Source organism: Ovis aries, chromosome 5 (genome assembly GCF_016772045.2).
Source record: "Ovis aries strain OAR_USU_Benz2616 breed Rambouillet chromosome 5, ARS-UI_Ramb_v3.0, whole genome shotgun sequence".
NCBI classification, from domain to species: domain Eukaryota; kingdom Metazoa; phylum Chordata; class Mammalia; order Artiodactyla; family Bovidae; genus Ovis; species Ovis aries.
Window position 1 is genome coordinate 42,475,705 of NC_056058.1, and position 15,750 is coordinate 42,491,454.

A 15,750-nucleotide genomic window follows, 5' to 3' on the forward strand; every position below is an offset into this window, starting at 1 on the left:
TCTGAGTGGCCTCCTTTCAGCCTGGTTAGGAGGGAATGTGTGAACACTGGGTAGGATAGAAGCTTCTCTCAGCTGTTTGGGGGTGGGTCTGATGGTGGGCTGCAGCTTTGCTGTCCCAGCACACCCCCAGTCTCAATACTTGGCATCCTGGGGATTGTGAGCCTGAAGGAGAAATCCAGAGTGTGTGCGGTGATAAGTCCAGCCTCTGTGGGCAGTGAGCAAGCCGACTGCTGCTGTCTGCTTTCGACCAAGAGATTTTGGGTCCTAGTGAGATGCACTTCCTCTTGCTTAGGGGGACTGGCCAGACCCCAAATCCCCAGAGTCTGGGCAGTCGTCTCTTTGAGACAGAAGTTCATGCAGAGCAGAGCCCCTAATGTGTTTGGCCTGTGCCCCTTGGGTCTGCAAAGAAGTGAATCTGGAGCAGCTGGGGTTCCATCTTTTTGTCAAGGTGGGTATTGAAAAGAGTAGGTTTATTGGTTAAGAGCACGTGTTTGGCCCTTGAAGACTTGAATTTGAATTCTGGCTCTGTTCTGAGCCTCATTTTTTCTTTTTTTTTTTTATAAAATAGAGATGATAATAGTACCTCCTGCCTTGTTGGATGTGGTAAGGTTTAAAGACAGATGCTTATTAAGTGCTTATCACAGGGCTGGGTGCAAAGCAGTTTACTTCCTCAGGAGGGTGGGGAACAACACATTGCTTGCGTGATTATGATAGTTAATTTTGTGTCCACCTAGCTAGGCTGTGGTTCCCAGATACTTCAGTTCACCAGTTCAGTCGCTCAGTCGTGTCCGACTCTTTGCGACCCTGTGAATCGCAGCATGCCAGGCCTCCATGTCCATCACCATCTCCCGGAGTTCACTCAAACTCATGTCCATCGAGCTGGTGATGCCATTCAGCTATCTCATCCTCTGTTATCCCCTCTTCCTCCTGCCCCCAATCCTTCCCAGCATCAGAGTCTTTTCCAATGAGTCAACTCTTTGCATGAGGTGGCCAAAATATTGGAGTTTCAGCTTTAGCATCATTCCTTCCAAAGAAAACCCAGGGCTGATCTCCTTTAGAATGGACTGGTTGGACCTCCTTATAGTCCAAGGGACTCTCAAGAGTCTTCTCCAACACCACAGTTCAAAAGCATCAATTCTTCGGTGCTCAGCTTTCTTCACAGTCCAGCTCTCACATCCATACATGACCACTGGAAAAACCATAGCCTTCACTAGATGGACCTTTGTTGGCAAAGTTATGTCTCTGCCCTTCAATATGCTATCTAGGTTGGTCATAACTTTTCTTCCAAGGAGTAAGTGTCTTTTAATTTCATGGCTGCAGATACTTGGTCAAACACTATTCTAGATGTTTCCGTGTATTATTTTTTTTCAGTGAGATTGACTTTGTAAATATTTATTTGGCTGCTTGCTGGGTCTTATTTGCAGCATGTGGGACCTTTAGTTGTGGCACGTGAACTCCTAGTTGTGACATGTGCGATCTAGTTCCCTGACCAGGGGTTGAACCCCTCAGAACCCCTGCATTGGGAACATGGAGTCTGAGGCACTGGATCACCAGGGAAGTCCCTAGATTAACTGTTGAGTAAAGCAGATTAACCTTTGTAGTGTGGGTGGGCCTCATCCAATCAGTTGAAAGTCTTAAGAGCAAAAGACTGAGCTTCCTTGAAGAGGGGATTCAGCCAGCAAACCACCTTTGAACTTGAACTGCAACTCTTCTTTGGGTCTCTAGCAGCCCACTTACCTTGGAAACAGACACACACACACACACACACACACACACACACACGCACGCACGCACGCACATACATACACATACTCTCTCTCTCTCTCTCTCTCTCTCTCTCAAGAACTTGCACTACTGGTCATGGTGAAGTAGACTTGAAGCTCACCAAGGCAGGGACTGTGTCTCCTTTGTGTGACCCTTGGAAGTGTCTTCCTGGAATGCAGGAGACTTGGGTTCGATCCCTGGGTTGGGAAGATCCCCTGGAGAAGGAAATGGCAACCCACTCCAGTACTCTTGCCTGGAGAATCCCATGGAGGGAGGAGCCTGGTGGGCTACCGTCCATGGGGTCGCAAAGAGTTGGACACGACTGAGTGACTTCACTTTCAGTTTCTGGCCCCCTCCCTAGCACCATGTGGCTCATGGCAGGTGTTCCACGTGGGTAGCTTGGCGATTACTGAGCACTTTACACATTCTGTATCCCAGTTGAAAGTCTACTGCAGTGAGAAACAAGGGTGACTGGAGTTGAGAGTGAATTAGTCTGGGGGCTGGGGTGGATTTTAAGGGCACTGCAAGGCAGGTGATGAGAAGTTTTGGACCAGATGTCAGTTGTGTATTTTGGGAGCTGAAACTTCGACATGGGGAAGAAATACTTCTGGGGTCAGGTGCTTGCCTTTGTCCAGCCTCTTCCTGGACTGGGTCAGAACAGGGGCCAATTTGCCTTGACCATCATGGACCTATACAGGCCTGGGTTGCCTTAATCAGTCCTCACTTTAACAAATGCACATAGACTGGCACCAAAAAGTAACTTTTTTCAAATTTTATTGTAAAATCCTCAGAAAAAGAGCATTTACAATGACAATACTTTATGATACTCTGTGAAACATCTTTATATCAAGTGGTACTGCAAATACATGGCGTGTCCAATACTGTGCAATACGTTAACGTAAACACAAACTTATTTCCAATGCCACATACAGTTACTGTGTTGGTACAAATTTCTACTAAAATTGATGTATTAAAAATAATTTATATATATTTTATAAATAAGGAAAAATTCACATGTATAGTAATTACAGGAGACCTTCGAGAAATACCAGTGATTACAGAAAATATATTTTGGAGTCTACACAACTGCTCAAAATAATGTAATCTGCCTCGACATGAGAGATCTGGAAGTTTTCTGAGGTGGGGCAGGAGGAGAATCCTAACGGGGCAAATGGAGTGTGTGTGTGTGACTTCACATTGCGAGGGTCGTTCACTGCACTATAGCATGAACACAGTGTGTGCGACACTGCAGCAAAATTCCATGCCTAGTCTGCTTTCAGATCATCTCACAGGCCTTCAGGGAGCATGAGTAGAGGGGAGAGGGGTGGTGTATGAAGGGTCCAGGAATGAGAAGGGGCCTGGCCAGTGGCAGGCAGTCAGGGTGTGGGTTGGGGGTACCGCAGAGGGCTGTGCTGTGGGTCTGGGGTGCAGGGGGCGCTTGCAGACTGCTGTCCCTCACCTCTCTGAAGCAGCTGAAGGAGCCAGGGACCAACAACTATTAAAGCTATGGCAGATGTTATACTGGGCAGCAGATGAAGGTTTAGAGTTAGGAAATGTCTTGGGCCCCATCTCCAGCCAATTTTTCATGGTTGCCATTCCTCTGAAACACTCTTGAAGAAGATGCCCCCAGGGAGCAGCACTGTCTGATCCTGCCTTGGTGACGGGTGGAGAGCCACATGTCACCAGGTGGGAGCAGAGGTGGGTCAAGTTATTTTCATGGCATGTAGGCCGAGTCCTCTACAGCCCTTTAGGGCATGGCCTGCTCCCTGGGGCCACGGGGTAAGCTTGGGAAGAGGGATGTGTGAAGTGTGGTTTTGTGCAAAAACCAAGCACATGCTCAACACTCTCATGCTGGCTAATGAAGCCTTGCTGTGAATTTTGAAGGTCAGTCCCTGCTCTTCCCTATCTTCCATAATTTCACACATTGTGTCTGGTTAAATTCGCAGTGCTGCTCACAGGAGACTATTATTACTGGGCTCCCAGTGTCTGCTGGGTGGCTGGTGCCTAAATCCTGGAGGTCCAGATAAGACACTCAAATTCTCAAGTGGCTCAGCAGGTAACCTGGTGTAGACTAAAGAAAGTGGGTTGCATTCCACCAGATATCTGGGGTCTTGTAGTTGCACCTTGAGGATAAATACTATGTATTTTCCCCTTGATTCTTTTAAGCCCCTCTGTTCTATATGATCTCTATGATTTTGGAGAGCAATCAAGGCAGCTAATGACTTTCTTGAACAAAACTGCTTTGCCTGTGTGCCAATCTGGGAGCAAATAGTATAGGATTTGGCCCGATGAATGACTTTTCACTTGTACCCCAAAGCCAGGAAGCAGCACGCAAAGACCCCTGGGGGAGCTGGTGTGGTGATTAGGTGAGTTGCCCCTGGAGTGGTTCATGAGCGGGCATCTCCAGGCATAGGAAGGAGGTGGGAAAGGCAGAGCACAAGGTGAGGATGGAGGGATGTAGCTCAGCCCTTTAGGGCTTGGCTGAGATGGCATGGTCTCTATTCTTGCCCTGCAGTTTCTGTCTGATCATAACGGACTTCTCTGATAGTTCTGAGTTCTCTAGTCTTGCTCGTCAAACTCCAAAGGGCTGTGAGCTAGGGCTTGGGGGTGTGATTTCAGCAGCAAGGAGCTATGTCCCCGTGGGTTCTGATTGCACCTGGAGTGGGATCTGGGATCCAGGGTGGGGAAAGATGGCAAAGGACTTCATGTCAGCATCATTGTCATCTTACTTTGCCCGTCTGGTGTCTTGCTTTGGAGTGCACATTCCGGGGGGTGCTGGGTGCGAGGAAGAGGAGGATGTGAGGTAGATTGGTGGATGTGTAGGAGAGAGTTGGGAGCAGTATCAGTGCTCCTGGAGGCTGGCTTTTGAAGAGGAAGATAGGGGAGTGAGCTGTGCAATGTAATAACGAAGAGGGCGCAGCGTCCATGGCATTTGGATGAAACACACTATGGAAACGAATCGGATTACTTTTTAAGCCCCTTGTGGAAAAATTTATCCATCGTGAATCTGTTTTGCAACTCAGTTCTGAAATCTCCACTAGTTCACAGGTTATTTGGTCAACAGAAAAGAAGTGGGGCCACACGAAGCCAGCTCCAGGTGGCTTTCCTCTGTGAAGACTCAGCTGTTACAATTTCCTAGGGTGGCAGGTGGTTCTCGGCTTTATCTGGGCTTGAGAGCTATCCTCCAGGATACTAACCTGGAGCTGGGAGGCTGAGATTGGGGTGGCAATCGCAGGGACTGAGCTTCTGTCTCCTGCGCTGCCGTCTCTAGGTCATAGAATCTGAAGCTCGGTATGAGTGTGGCTCCTGCCTAGACTTTACAGGGCTCTTCCAGCTACCTCTGCAGGCTTGGGGAAAATAGTAGGATCTTGGAATGACTTGAATGAAGACTTAAGAAGGGAGCCTGGGCCAGCCCCAGGCAGGACTTGCTGGTTCAGTGTTGTGGGGCTGGGATGATGGCATTGGCCTCACTGTGTGTGATTCACACCCAAGCTTCCTTGTGCAGAAGTCCATGTAGGCTTCTAGGAGCAGACAAATCCCTCTTTCAACTCTCAGTCTGTGAATGGCTGGGCGGGCTTTTGGACCCAGTACCTCCATGTAGGGTCCTGCTCACTTGGGCAGAAGGAGAATGAGGGTATTATTTCAAATTCTTAACGTCACTATAGGTTTATTTGTGTGTTTGTTAGCCTGAAAAAAAAAATCTACGTTGAATTTTTCTGCAATGAATTTTATTTCAAAATCCAGTAATTTTGAAATAGTTCATTACGTAATTGACTTTTGGGGTGACTCTTTTGGTAAAACAAATATTCCTTTAATATAAATATTGGTAGATAGCTGATGATTTGTGTTCATAAGAAGGATCTTGGCTGTTGTAATGACTTCATATCCCCGTGGCTTTCAGACTGTGTTCCATGAAATTCCGCTGGGGATGAAGTATGGGAGGAAGAGGCAGGTGGAATCCTAGCCAGCCTTTCAGTTGGCTGCACTGCTGAAAAAACATGGACGTTCCTGCCTTTATGAATTTTCAAATTTCACAATTTTCAGGGCTGTGATTCCCTTCTCCTACTTCATTGTATCTGAAATGCTGGCAGCAAGACCTAAACTGGCTGTCTCCAGCTTTGTAACTACATAGTGATGACAATGAGAGGCTGATAAGCTTTCCACACTTGAAAGTGGAAGGAATCGTGGAAAAGGAACGGGTGCCGCTGAAGTCACTCCCAGTGAAAAAGGCCAGTTGCGGCTCGACTGGTCTCTTACTCAGGAATCCTGTAACACAGAGGGGCTGATGTTCTGGCCTGGCAGTTGGTGGGTTCTTCTTCATGTAGACTCAGAGACTTTCTTTTTCTTCCAGGGGCTGCCACAGTTCAGAAGGTCTTCCCAAAGGAAGAAGCTTGTGAAAGTTGGAAAATTTCAGTGACAGACGTGCAAGCAAATGTGCCAAGAGACTGAGGCAGGAATAATAGTAAAAACAAAAAAGGTGAGATGTGTTTTCCATCCATCCCAGTTATTGTAAAACTAAATAATTAGGTTTTGAGGTCTGTTTCCTCAAATATCTACATATTTTATCTTAAAAAATCTGTGAATGTATATGTCTAGGCACACTCCCGGGAGTTTTTGGGGACAAGAGTATGGTGGACTAAGATGCATGAGACATATCAGAGGACTGGCTGATACCAGGAGCTCTGTGAGGGGGCAGGTGGATTGGGCAGTTAGGTGGGACTGAGATGCTGTATTTCCAGTGAGACAGGGTCTATGTCTCTCTTTCTCTGAAAGAGGCCATTTCTCAGTAGCTCAGGAAAATCATGGCCACGTTGGCAGGAGAAGGGCATCTAAACTGATGTGTCTGTGATGGGACCACACCCCTTCCTACTTCAGGTGGCTTGAAAAATGACCATTCAAACCTGCCGATGTGCACGAGAAGGGTGCTTTGAGAGCCCAAGGGAGCCTCTTCTTGCTGAGATTCTCCGATATGGGATCTGTTGGGTTGTACTTCTTTGATTGCCCTGGAGAGCCCACCACAGCTTACACATGTGGCAGTACTGTGGCAGTGGCCTCCTGCATCCTTGTGTGTTCCTGGGGAGATAGGGACCCGTGTGTAAGGAACACTGACATGTGCTGTCTGTGCTGTGTGGATACAGGGACTTGGGTACGAGTTGAGTGTGAGGGCCGCAGGCAGAAGAGAGTGGGGTTTTAAAGGGATAGCCTAAGGAACCCCACTTGAATCCTGGAGGCCACTGTTCTGCAGGCACGTTTGCAGGCAAGCTTGGTCAGCCCAGAATCTGGGGTACTGGACAGGCTAATACATGTCCCCCTTGAGTGGTGATAAGCAGGCACACAGGGTTTGTCTTGGTCTCTTGGGGTCCCAACCCGGAAAAAGCCTTTACCAATGTGGTGGTCTGATCTGCACTTGGGGGTGTCCATGATGTAGAGGACCCCAGTCCCCTTGATGGCCACTGTCTTCTTTTTGGCTGTCAGGTGTGGGGTAGTGCCTCTCAGAGACGTGGCCTAAGGCAGGGAAGAATACAGCTGGACCTGGGAGAGCATCTTTCTGCTTACTAGCATTTGAGATTATAAAAAATTAGTTTTTAATCAAAATTTCCAAAATAAAGTGAGTGATTTCCCCATCCCCAAGATGTAATAAGTCTTGTTGGCTCTCCCTCAGGCTTACAAGTCAAATGGAAAGACAAGCGAGAAGCAGCTGCAAAGGAGAAAATGAGGTCCAGAGGGAGAGTGGATGAGGCTCTCAGGTCAGGAGGGAGGGCCCTGCTCCTGGGAGCCCCCGGCTTCAGGCCACTCCAGCAGGGTGAAGTCTGGACGGACCCGGTGTTAAAGAATGAGGATGCAAAGGCAACTGACAGAAGCGTCCGCCTGGAAAGCTGGAGCTCCTGGTTCCAGGGCGGCCCAGGTAACGTGGCGCGTAGCTGGGCGCACGATGATTCCTTTACATGGCAGCAGGTTCTCATCGCAGCCCAAGGCAGAAATCCTACATCCTAAAACCCACCCGATCTCGTTAGCAGCGCATACCTTATACTAGGAAACTTGCAAGGAGACCAGTGTTGAACCACAAAGCGAATACAGGTTTTTTGCTTTTGTCTGTAGAAATGTACAGGGTGCCTGATCGGGACTGCTTCATACCTCGCCCACCCACACCGCCGTAGTCCCCCCCTTCACACCCGCCACCTCGCACCGTAGTGCGTTCTGTCTCCCGTTGATGAGGAACAGCGACTCCCGGGCGGGTGTGAGGAGGTGCTGCCCGAACAGCCCGCTGTCCCTCACGATCCTGCGGGGCCCTGCCCAGGCCCGGGCTGGCCCTGCGGGCGCGGGCTCCTTCAGGCCCTTCAGCACACCCGTCTTGCCCGTGGACAGCTCCAGGAACAGCATGTCTGGCTCTGTCTCGAGTGTGGCGTAGACATGGTACTGGTCTCCCTGGGTGAAGGAGCGCTGGAAGGCCACATCTGAGACACCCGGGCTCACTTTCAGGTCGTAGAGGGTCTGGATCTCCCCGCGCAGTGAGATCTCCTGCACGTGCAGCTGGGGGCTGCCCGGGGCGGCGCTGACTACAAAGCGCCCATCCGGGGATGCGTGCGGGGTGCCAGTGACCTGGCCGTTGGGTCCGACCACCGCGTCTGTGACGCTGTCGATCAGCAGCTGCGCGGGTGCTTCAGAAGAGCTGTCCTGCCGGCACTGGACGAAGAAGTAGCCACCCAGGTGGGTGTGGGCTATGGCCTGCGGCAGGCAGCCGTGGCTCTGCAGCTTGATGGTCTTGAGGGTCATCAGCGTTTCCAGGTCGACTTTGTGGATGGCAGGGTCAGACTTGTTGAAGATGAAGCCGAACCTGGGAGGGGATGAAGACTGAGGTCAGAAGGCGGGAGGGTTAAGGATCTGTCTTTTGCCTTAAACGATGGCATCCTTTCTGTTGTCCTCTATCCTTTGCTGATCTAATAGCCTGTTAATAAGATCTCCTATTTTGCAGGAGATGGTTTCATAAGTGATTCATCTATGATCTCAAGCCAAGTGCAGCTGAGTTACAGAATGTTCCTGGATTTACGCTCCTATAACATGCACACATCTTTAGAAATGGTGAAGGAGTGGAATTATGCCTTAGCAGCTCCTCCCTCCGGGATGTCTTTGATTCAGCTTCCCAGAGACCTTGTGCCAGCTGAGAAGTAGTGGGCCCGTGGCTGGAGGGAAAGGACAAGATATGTCTGCCCTGACTCTGCCTGCTAGGAGGACAGGACAGGTGAGCCCATTTCTGAGTGGTTTTGTGGACTAACGGGTGAGTCAGAACCTGGGGATGCAGATACAAGAGAACAAGGACAGACAGATGTCTTATCCATGCCCCCTGACCCTTGGAGAGGGACGTGAGGGCAGCCTCTCCCCTGGCTACACTGACGATGCTGGTCAGAGGAACCCTGGGCTGGGGCTGAGGACAGCTTTTACCTTTACAGCCAGAAGGCCTGGCACTCCCATGGTGCCTGCTAGCTGCAGAGCCTGGGGCAAGCTGCTGAACCCCTCTGAGCCTCTGCAAATTGAAAGAGGGTAGTTCCTTCCAACGGCTGTTGGGAGGATTAAATCTTAGAGTGGGCACTTTACTGGAAGAGGTCAGTAGGTGGTGGTTGCCGCATCTGGACTTGGTGAAATTCCTCTTTGGAGGCTGGCTGTGAGCTGCAAATGGGTCTGACTCCAGGAAGGACTCACTCTGAGCACGAGAGTCTGCCTAAACCCCTTGCTTACAGAGGCCTTTGGGTGTTGTGTACACCTACCGGAGTAGAGAAAAATGTCTTCCACAATTTTCTCTTGAATAGCAAGCTATGCCTCAGAGATGGGAAAATGCCCATGTGATGGCATCTTTAAAGCATCCTTAAAGAGCTAGAGCATGTGAAGAGCAGGAAAGAAAACCCCAGGCCTGTAGGTAGCTGTCATGTAAAAGTCACACACAGGCTCTGCAGTGCCTGAGTTTGCATGACTCCTGTCTGAATTCAGCTTCTTTAAGGTGGTTTACCATTTATAACCATCTTAGAGGCTCTTCCCCAAGTATTCTCTGGAGTGAGGTGGGGAGGTCAGAAGGCCATTATTTTCTCCCTTGGGCAAGGATATAAATGGATGAGCCTTATTTTTACAAGTCCAGCTTCAGCTTGCAAAAATGAGTCATTTCTTCCTGGAAAAAGGTGCTTGATGTCAGAGTAAAGGAAGGCATAAACACTGCCACAAGACATTTGGGTCTTGATGACTTTATAAAAGGGCACACTCAGCCTTCTGGCAGTGGTGCCTTGACTAAGTGTCAAGGTTCTCTGAAAGGAAGAGGGAAGGGCAGTGGCCAGGCTGGGATGGGGTTTGCAGTTGAGGCCACGGCTGTTCTTACTAAGCTGTTCTTTCGGATGGTGGCAAAGCAGGTGTTGCAGGGCCTCTGAGAGGAGCCGCAGGTTGTGGTTATTAGAGGATGAGGCCAAAGGGGGCACCGAAAGGAGACCCGGCTTAAAAAAATTTTTTTTTAATGTATTTTTAATTGGAGGATAATTGCTTTTACAATGTTGTGTTAGTTTCTGATGTACAATAACATGAATCAGCTATCAGTGTGTGTGTGTGTGTGTGTGTGTGTGTATATATGTGTATATATATATATATCTCCATCCCCTCCCTTCTGATCCTCCCTAGCCCTTTCCCACCCCACTCTAGGTAATGTCATCACACAGCACCAGGCTGAGCTCCTTGTGTAACACAGCAACTTCCCACTATCTATCTTAGATATCTAAGCTATCTGTTTTACACGCGGTAATGTGTATATTTCAATGGCACTTTCTCAATTCATCCCCACCTCCTTCCCCTTCTGTGGGAGACCCATGTTTAGTCTGACGCTGCCAGTTCCTGACTGTGTGACTTAGGTCAGTGTCTTCCGTTCTCTGGGCCTAAGTTTCCTCATCCATAAAACAGGTGGGAGGACTACCTCTATCTACTAGGTGTTTTTTTTTTTTTTTTAAACATATAGCAAGGATAGAGTACACAGCTAACCACAGTTATAAGACTTCCTGACCTCACTGGGTCCCTGAGAGCATTAGGAGCTGGGTGCCTTTCTTAACTTTAACAGTGAAGACAGGGATGGGGCTGTTTCTCTGTTCCTTCCTGATGTGGTCCAAAGAAGGAGTTAGGGAGAAAGAGAAAGGAGCAGGGCCTCCCTGGTGCAAAGCTGCCCCATAGAGGGCTGAGCTGGGGCGTGGAGTAGCTTAGGGCTTGTGGGCTAGTCTCACCTGATATGGTTGATGATGAGGTTTGTTGGGGGAATGAAGAAGTCGTCCACTCCGGCAAAGGGTGTGCGGATGAGGCGCTGGCCCTGGCCAGTGCTGGCCTCTGTGATCACCTATAACATAGAATGGAAGTCCTTGTGAGGGTCCATCCAAGCGGAGGTGGGGTGGGCGGTGGAAACGTACAGACCCAGGCACACTCGGGTAATGATCCTCTTTTTGGCTGGGAAAAGGGGGAGAGGGGTTTTAAGTAGCGAAACACGCAATGGTGGAGTTGACTGGTTCTGTATTTTCCCTTGACACCAGGTGCCTAGGTTGCTGTGTTGAGAGTCTCCACCGTATGCTGCTTGCAGAGGTGCTCTCTGAGCACTGTTAGTCCATAATTTAATAGAGAAAACAGGCATCTTTCAGAGATGCTGGCTGTGTCACTTAGAGTCGGTGATTAGGATGCAAGGGAGGGTTCCACTTTTACAAATGGGACTTGCTATGAGCAGTGGAGAATTAGGCCCTGTGTTTTGTACAAATTGGGAGTGACAGAGCATGGCTGTCTCTGTTCCCTGGGAGGAGCAATTTTATCCCCTGTGGACTTGGCAGGAGGCAACTTGAGCAGTTCCTTGGTGTGTGTCCCTGCTGTGTCTGTATAAGAGAAGGGTACCCTGGCAGTCCTGGACAGAGCTGAGTGATATCTGGGGTTAGACAGGATGGAGGCCCTGCTGGAAAGCCCCCTGTGGTCAGGCTGGGTTTTTGTCTACCAGCTGCTGAGACCTTGGCACAGGCAGGCTGGAAACACTGAGCCAGACAGCCTGTGTCCTCTTGCCTTCTGCATGTGCTCATCCGCCTCCAGGTTCTAGGTGATTTCCAGATAGGTGGCAGACCTGCAGCCAGATGAGGGGCTTGGCCAACCTGTGGGCAGTTTTGGCTGGAGGACCCAAAGGACAAGCCCAGATCCTCTTAGCAGGACAGAAAGCAGATGCCAGACTCTGACCAGGGAGGGGAGACACATTTTCTGATCTTTATATTGTGACCATGTATAGAGATGGAAGGATTCAGATTTTTGGATAGTCTTTGATGGGGCTTTGTGATTCACAAGGCTTAGAGCTCTGGATGCTTTAACCTTTTAAGAGTGGGACTGCCTCTGGCTCTTTTTTTTAACAACAAGACAAACAGCAAGTGCCCTGCCTCCTCTGGCAGGTTTGAGGCTGGGGTTTTGGGGATGGTGCTTTCCCTCCAGGGGTCAACAGGCAGAATGCCGGAGATTAGAAAGATGTAGGCTGGGAATTTTAGTTTTAGGGCAGCTCTTAAATTCTAAAGTTAGGTTATTTTCCTGTAATTAAAAAAAAAAGCCGGAATGACATTTCCATGCCAAGTCCATGGGAAAAAACTTAGAACTAGACAATAAGAAAATATCAGTATTAGGTCAACTTACTTAAAAAACAGAAAGCAAACTTATAGTTGCGCTGGGGGATAGGTAGGGAGTTTGGGATGGTCATGTTCACACTGCTACATCTAAAATGGATAACCAACAAGGACCTACTATAGCACATGGAACTCTTCTATGTGCCAGCCTGGACGGGAGGAGGATTTGGGGGAGAATGGATACATGCATGGCTGAGTCTCTTTGCTGTTCACCTGAAACTACCACAACATCCCAATACAAAATAAAAAGTTTGAAAAAGAGAAAAAATATCAGTATTAGGAAACTGGATCTTAGAATGTTCAGGTGAAAATGCCAGAGAATTCCAAGAAACCATGCAATCATTGCTTGATATCAGGTCTGTCATTTTAGCTTATAATAGAGATGGAAAATTACAGGCTGCCAGCAGTCAATGTCATTCACGCTTCACCACCCTAACACCCTGTGTGCAGAGGTGACTTCTTCAAAACCCAGTATCATGAGCCATTGAACTGCTATGGGCTAGTCAACCGCACTTCTCCAATGAGTCATGAGTTCCTTCTTGGCCTGTGTCCCAACACATAGCTGGGCATGTTGGTGACTAAAGATAGCTTTTGAGCCTCTCAAATTTGCTGGATCTATGGGCTTGGCTGGGGATGCAGGCAGGTGGCTAGATATCAGGAGATGTCAGCTGGTAGCATGGGGATGGGAAGGCTGAGCATCTGCTCCAGAGGCGTGGATGAAGCCAGCTAAGAGGTGACAGTTGGGGAAGAGCAGGAAGCCAAAGTTTTGATGCAGCTAAAAATTGGACCTGGGAGTGGTGGACAAGAAAATGATGGGCAAAATTTGCAACATGCCAAAGGTTTAAACACTGGCTTCTGGGGGAGGGCCTTGGTGGAACAAGCCTCATTTATAGAACCACTTTCATTTTGTCATAGCAAAGTTTGTTTAACCAGTCCCTCAGTGTTATTTAGAAACCTTAGGATAGCAGTTTGAACGTTTTGCAAATGTAAATAATGCTGTAACACATAGTGCTGTAACTAAATCTCTGTGCCCATCCTTGATCATGGCCTCTGGATAAGTTCTGAGGGGTCACGTTGCTGGATTGAGGCTTTTGGTTCACATTTCTAAATTGCTCACCACAAAGGCTCTGCCTTTTGTCATTTCCAGGAGCAGTTTTTGCAAGCAGTGGTTTCCTGAACACTAGTCCACAATGATGAAGGTAGGTTTATTCAGTTTATTTCATTTTCTTGTCAGAGTGCATTTCTCAGACTTTCTAATTATGGTGATGGTGGGCATCATGGTCTAATTCTTGATATTAATTAAAATGCTCTTAGTGTTTTGTCATTTAGGCAAAATTTGCTCTTGGTTTCTGGGAAACAGTCTTCATTATGTTTATGTCTTCTATTCCTATTTTCAGTTGTTTTTTTTTTTTTAAATTAAGAATGGCTGCTGTATTTAGTTAAATGCCTTTCCAGCATTCATTGAAAATATTATAGTTTATTCTGTTTTAATTTGTGGTATGAGTAATATTGACTGATTTCCTAAGAGTGAACCATTATTACATCCTGGGAATTTGTTCCCTGCTCAAGCAGTTAGATGCATTGTTGGACTCTATGTTTAATACCATGTTGAGTTTTGCTTCTGTGTTTGTGAGATTAGTTGATAGCTTTATTTTTTAATACTAAGGAGCTGTACATTTCCCCCACATGGTCTGAGGTAGTTCAAATGATACTAAAACTATCTGCATTTGAAAGCGTTGCTCTAACTTGGCTATACCCAAAAGCTCCTCTTCTGCTCAGTTCCAATTATAAATACTATGCTCAGCCTCTCTCACAAAGCTAATGGTAGCACTGAATACAAATGGTCTGAGAAATAAGATTAAATGATCAACTTTAGGTTTTCATAAATGATAAGATTATGGTCCCGAAAGCATTTGCCTTACCAATTTCATATGCTTCATTTATCAGTTATCACATTTTAAGCAACTATCACTAAAATGTATTTGTTTCTAGGATCAATACTAATTTATTAATTAGCCAACTTCGATGTATTTTAATATGTTTTGAAAAATCTCCACTCATGACTTGCCTTTTTCTGAATACATACGTCTGAGTGTTCTTGCCTAAGTATTAATCTAATTGTTAAACAATGCATCAGAAACTTGGCTGTACATTTGTCTATGGTAGACCTTTAATCTTTTTTTTTTTTTTTTTTAAAAAACCCTCTGTTAATTGTTCTACTTCAGGTTTTCCTTAGGTCAGTTTTTTAATTATTTATTAAAGTGTAGTTGATTTACATTAATTTCTGCTGTACAGCACAGAGACTCAGTTGTACATAAATATACACACACATACTTTTTTATATTTATATAAATATTGTATCTTTTCTGCTATGGTTTTTCCCAGGACACTGTCTGTAAGCTCCCTGTGCTCTGCAGTGGGACCTCATCGTCCGTCCATTCTGTGTGTAACAATCTGCATCTGCTGACCCCAGGTCTGTCCTTTATGTCTGTCCGTCTCTTTCTGCTTCAGAGAGAGGTTCATTTGCATCATTGTTTGGATTCCACATATAAGTGATGTCATACGATATCTTCTCTTTCTGACTAGATCAGTTTATTTTTTTCTGGATTTTGCAATCATCCGTTTTTTCTAGGTTTTAAAATTTGCCACCTCAGAGTTGCAGTATACTATTTGACAATTATTTTCATCTTCCTTCATCTGTAGTAATCTCTCTCTGCATCCTTCATTTTATGTTTTTTTCTTTATCAGGTTTATGAAGGATTTATTGGTTTTTGTTCTTTTTTTGTTTCTACTAATTTTGGTCTTTTAAATAATTCCTTCCTGCCAGTTATTTTGTTCTGTTTCTAATTTCTTAATACAAGTATATTCTCTGCAGGTTTTAAGACACAACTATTCCCTTGTGTATGGTTTTCTCTCTATCCTGTAGGTTTTGATGAGGAGGAGTCTCTTTTTCATTGCTTTCAGACACTGTAATTTCTCGTTTTAATTTCCTCTTTGCTCCAGTAACAATCTAGGAGTGTTTCCTCATTAGGTAGGTCACATTGTAATTATTTCTAATTATCAGATAATATAGCCTATAACACTGACTTTTGCAAAATTTGTTAAAATTTTGTGATTACTGATACATGTATATGTGGACATGTGAAAAAATTCTATTTGGCAGAGGAAAGGTTTTCTATATATTTATGAAACCGAGTTCCTTATTCATATTATTCACTTTTCCCATGTCATTATGTTGTCTCCTTGGCATGTACAATTTAAGTGCATTTTAAAATCAAACTCTTGAATTGTTAATCACTCTTGTGTCATGTATTCAGTTGTTTGCTATCTG

General features: G+C 46.6%; 1 protein-coding gene and 1 long non-coding RNA gene across 4 annotated transcripts in view; one reads left to right on the plus strand and one right to left on the minus strand.

The window, feature by feature from the left end:
* Nucleotides 1-2,521: 2,521 nt before the first annotated feature.
* Nucleotides 2,522-15,750, minus strand: part of FSTL4 (follistatin like 4) — a 768,172-nt gene continuing 754,943 nt past the window's right edge. For all 3 annotated transcript variants that reach the window (XM_060416502.1, XM_042250516.2, XM_027970246.2), the window contains 2 exons: nucleotides 11,010-11,119; nucleotides 2,522-8,599 (listed from right to left, as the gene is read on the minus strand). In XM_060416502.1, coding sequence (XP_060272485.1) covers nucleotides 7,894-8,599; nucleotides 11,010-11,119 — 816 coding nt within the window. In that variant the 3' untranslated portion in view covers nucleotides 2,522-7,893. The remainder of the gene's footprint in view (nucleotides 8,600-11,009; nucleotides 11,120-15,750) is intronic.
* LOC132659888 (uncharacterized) lies at nucleotides 8,638-14,886 on the plus strand. Its single transcript, XR_009600859.1, has 3 exons — nucleotides 8,638-9,004; nucleotides 13,567-13,618; nucleotides 14,805-14,886. It is a non-coding gene; the product is annotated as an uncharacterized LOC132659888 (long non-coding RNA).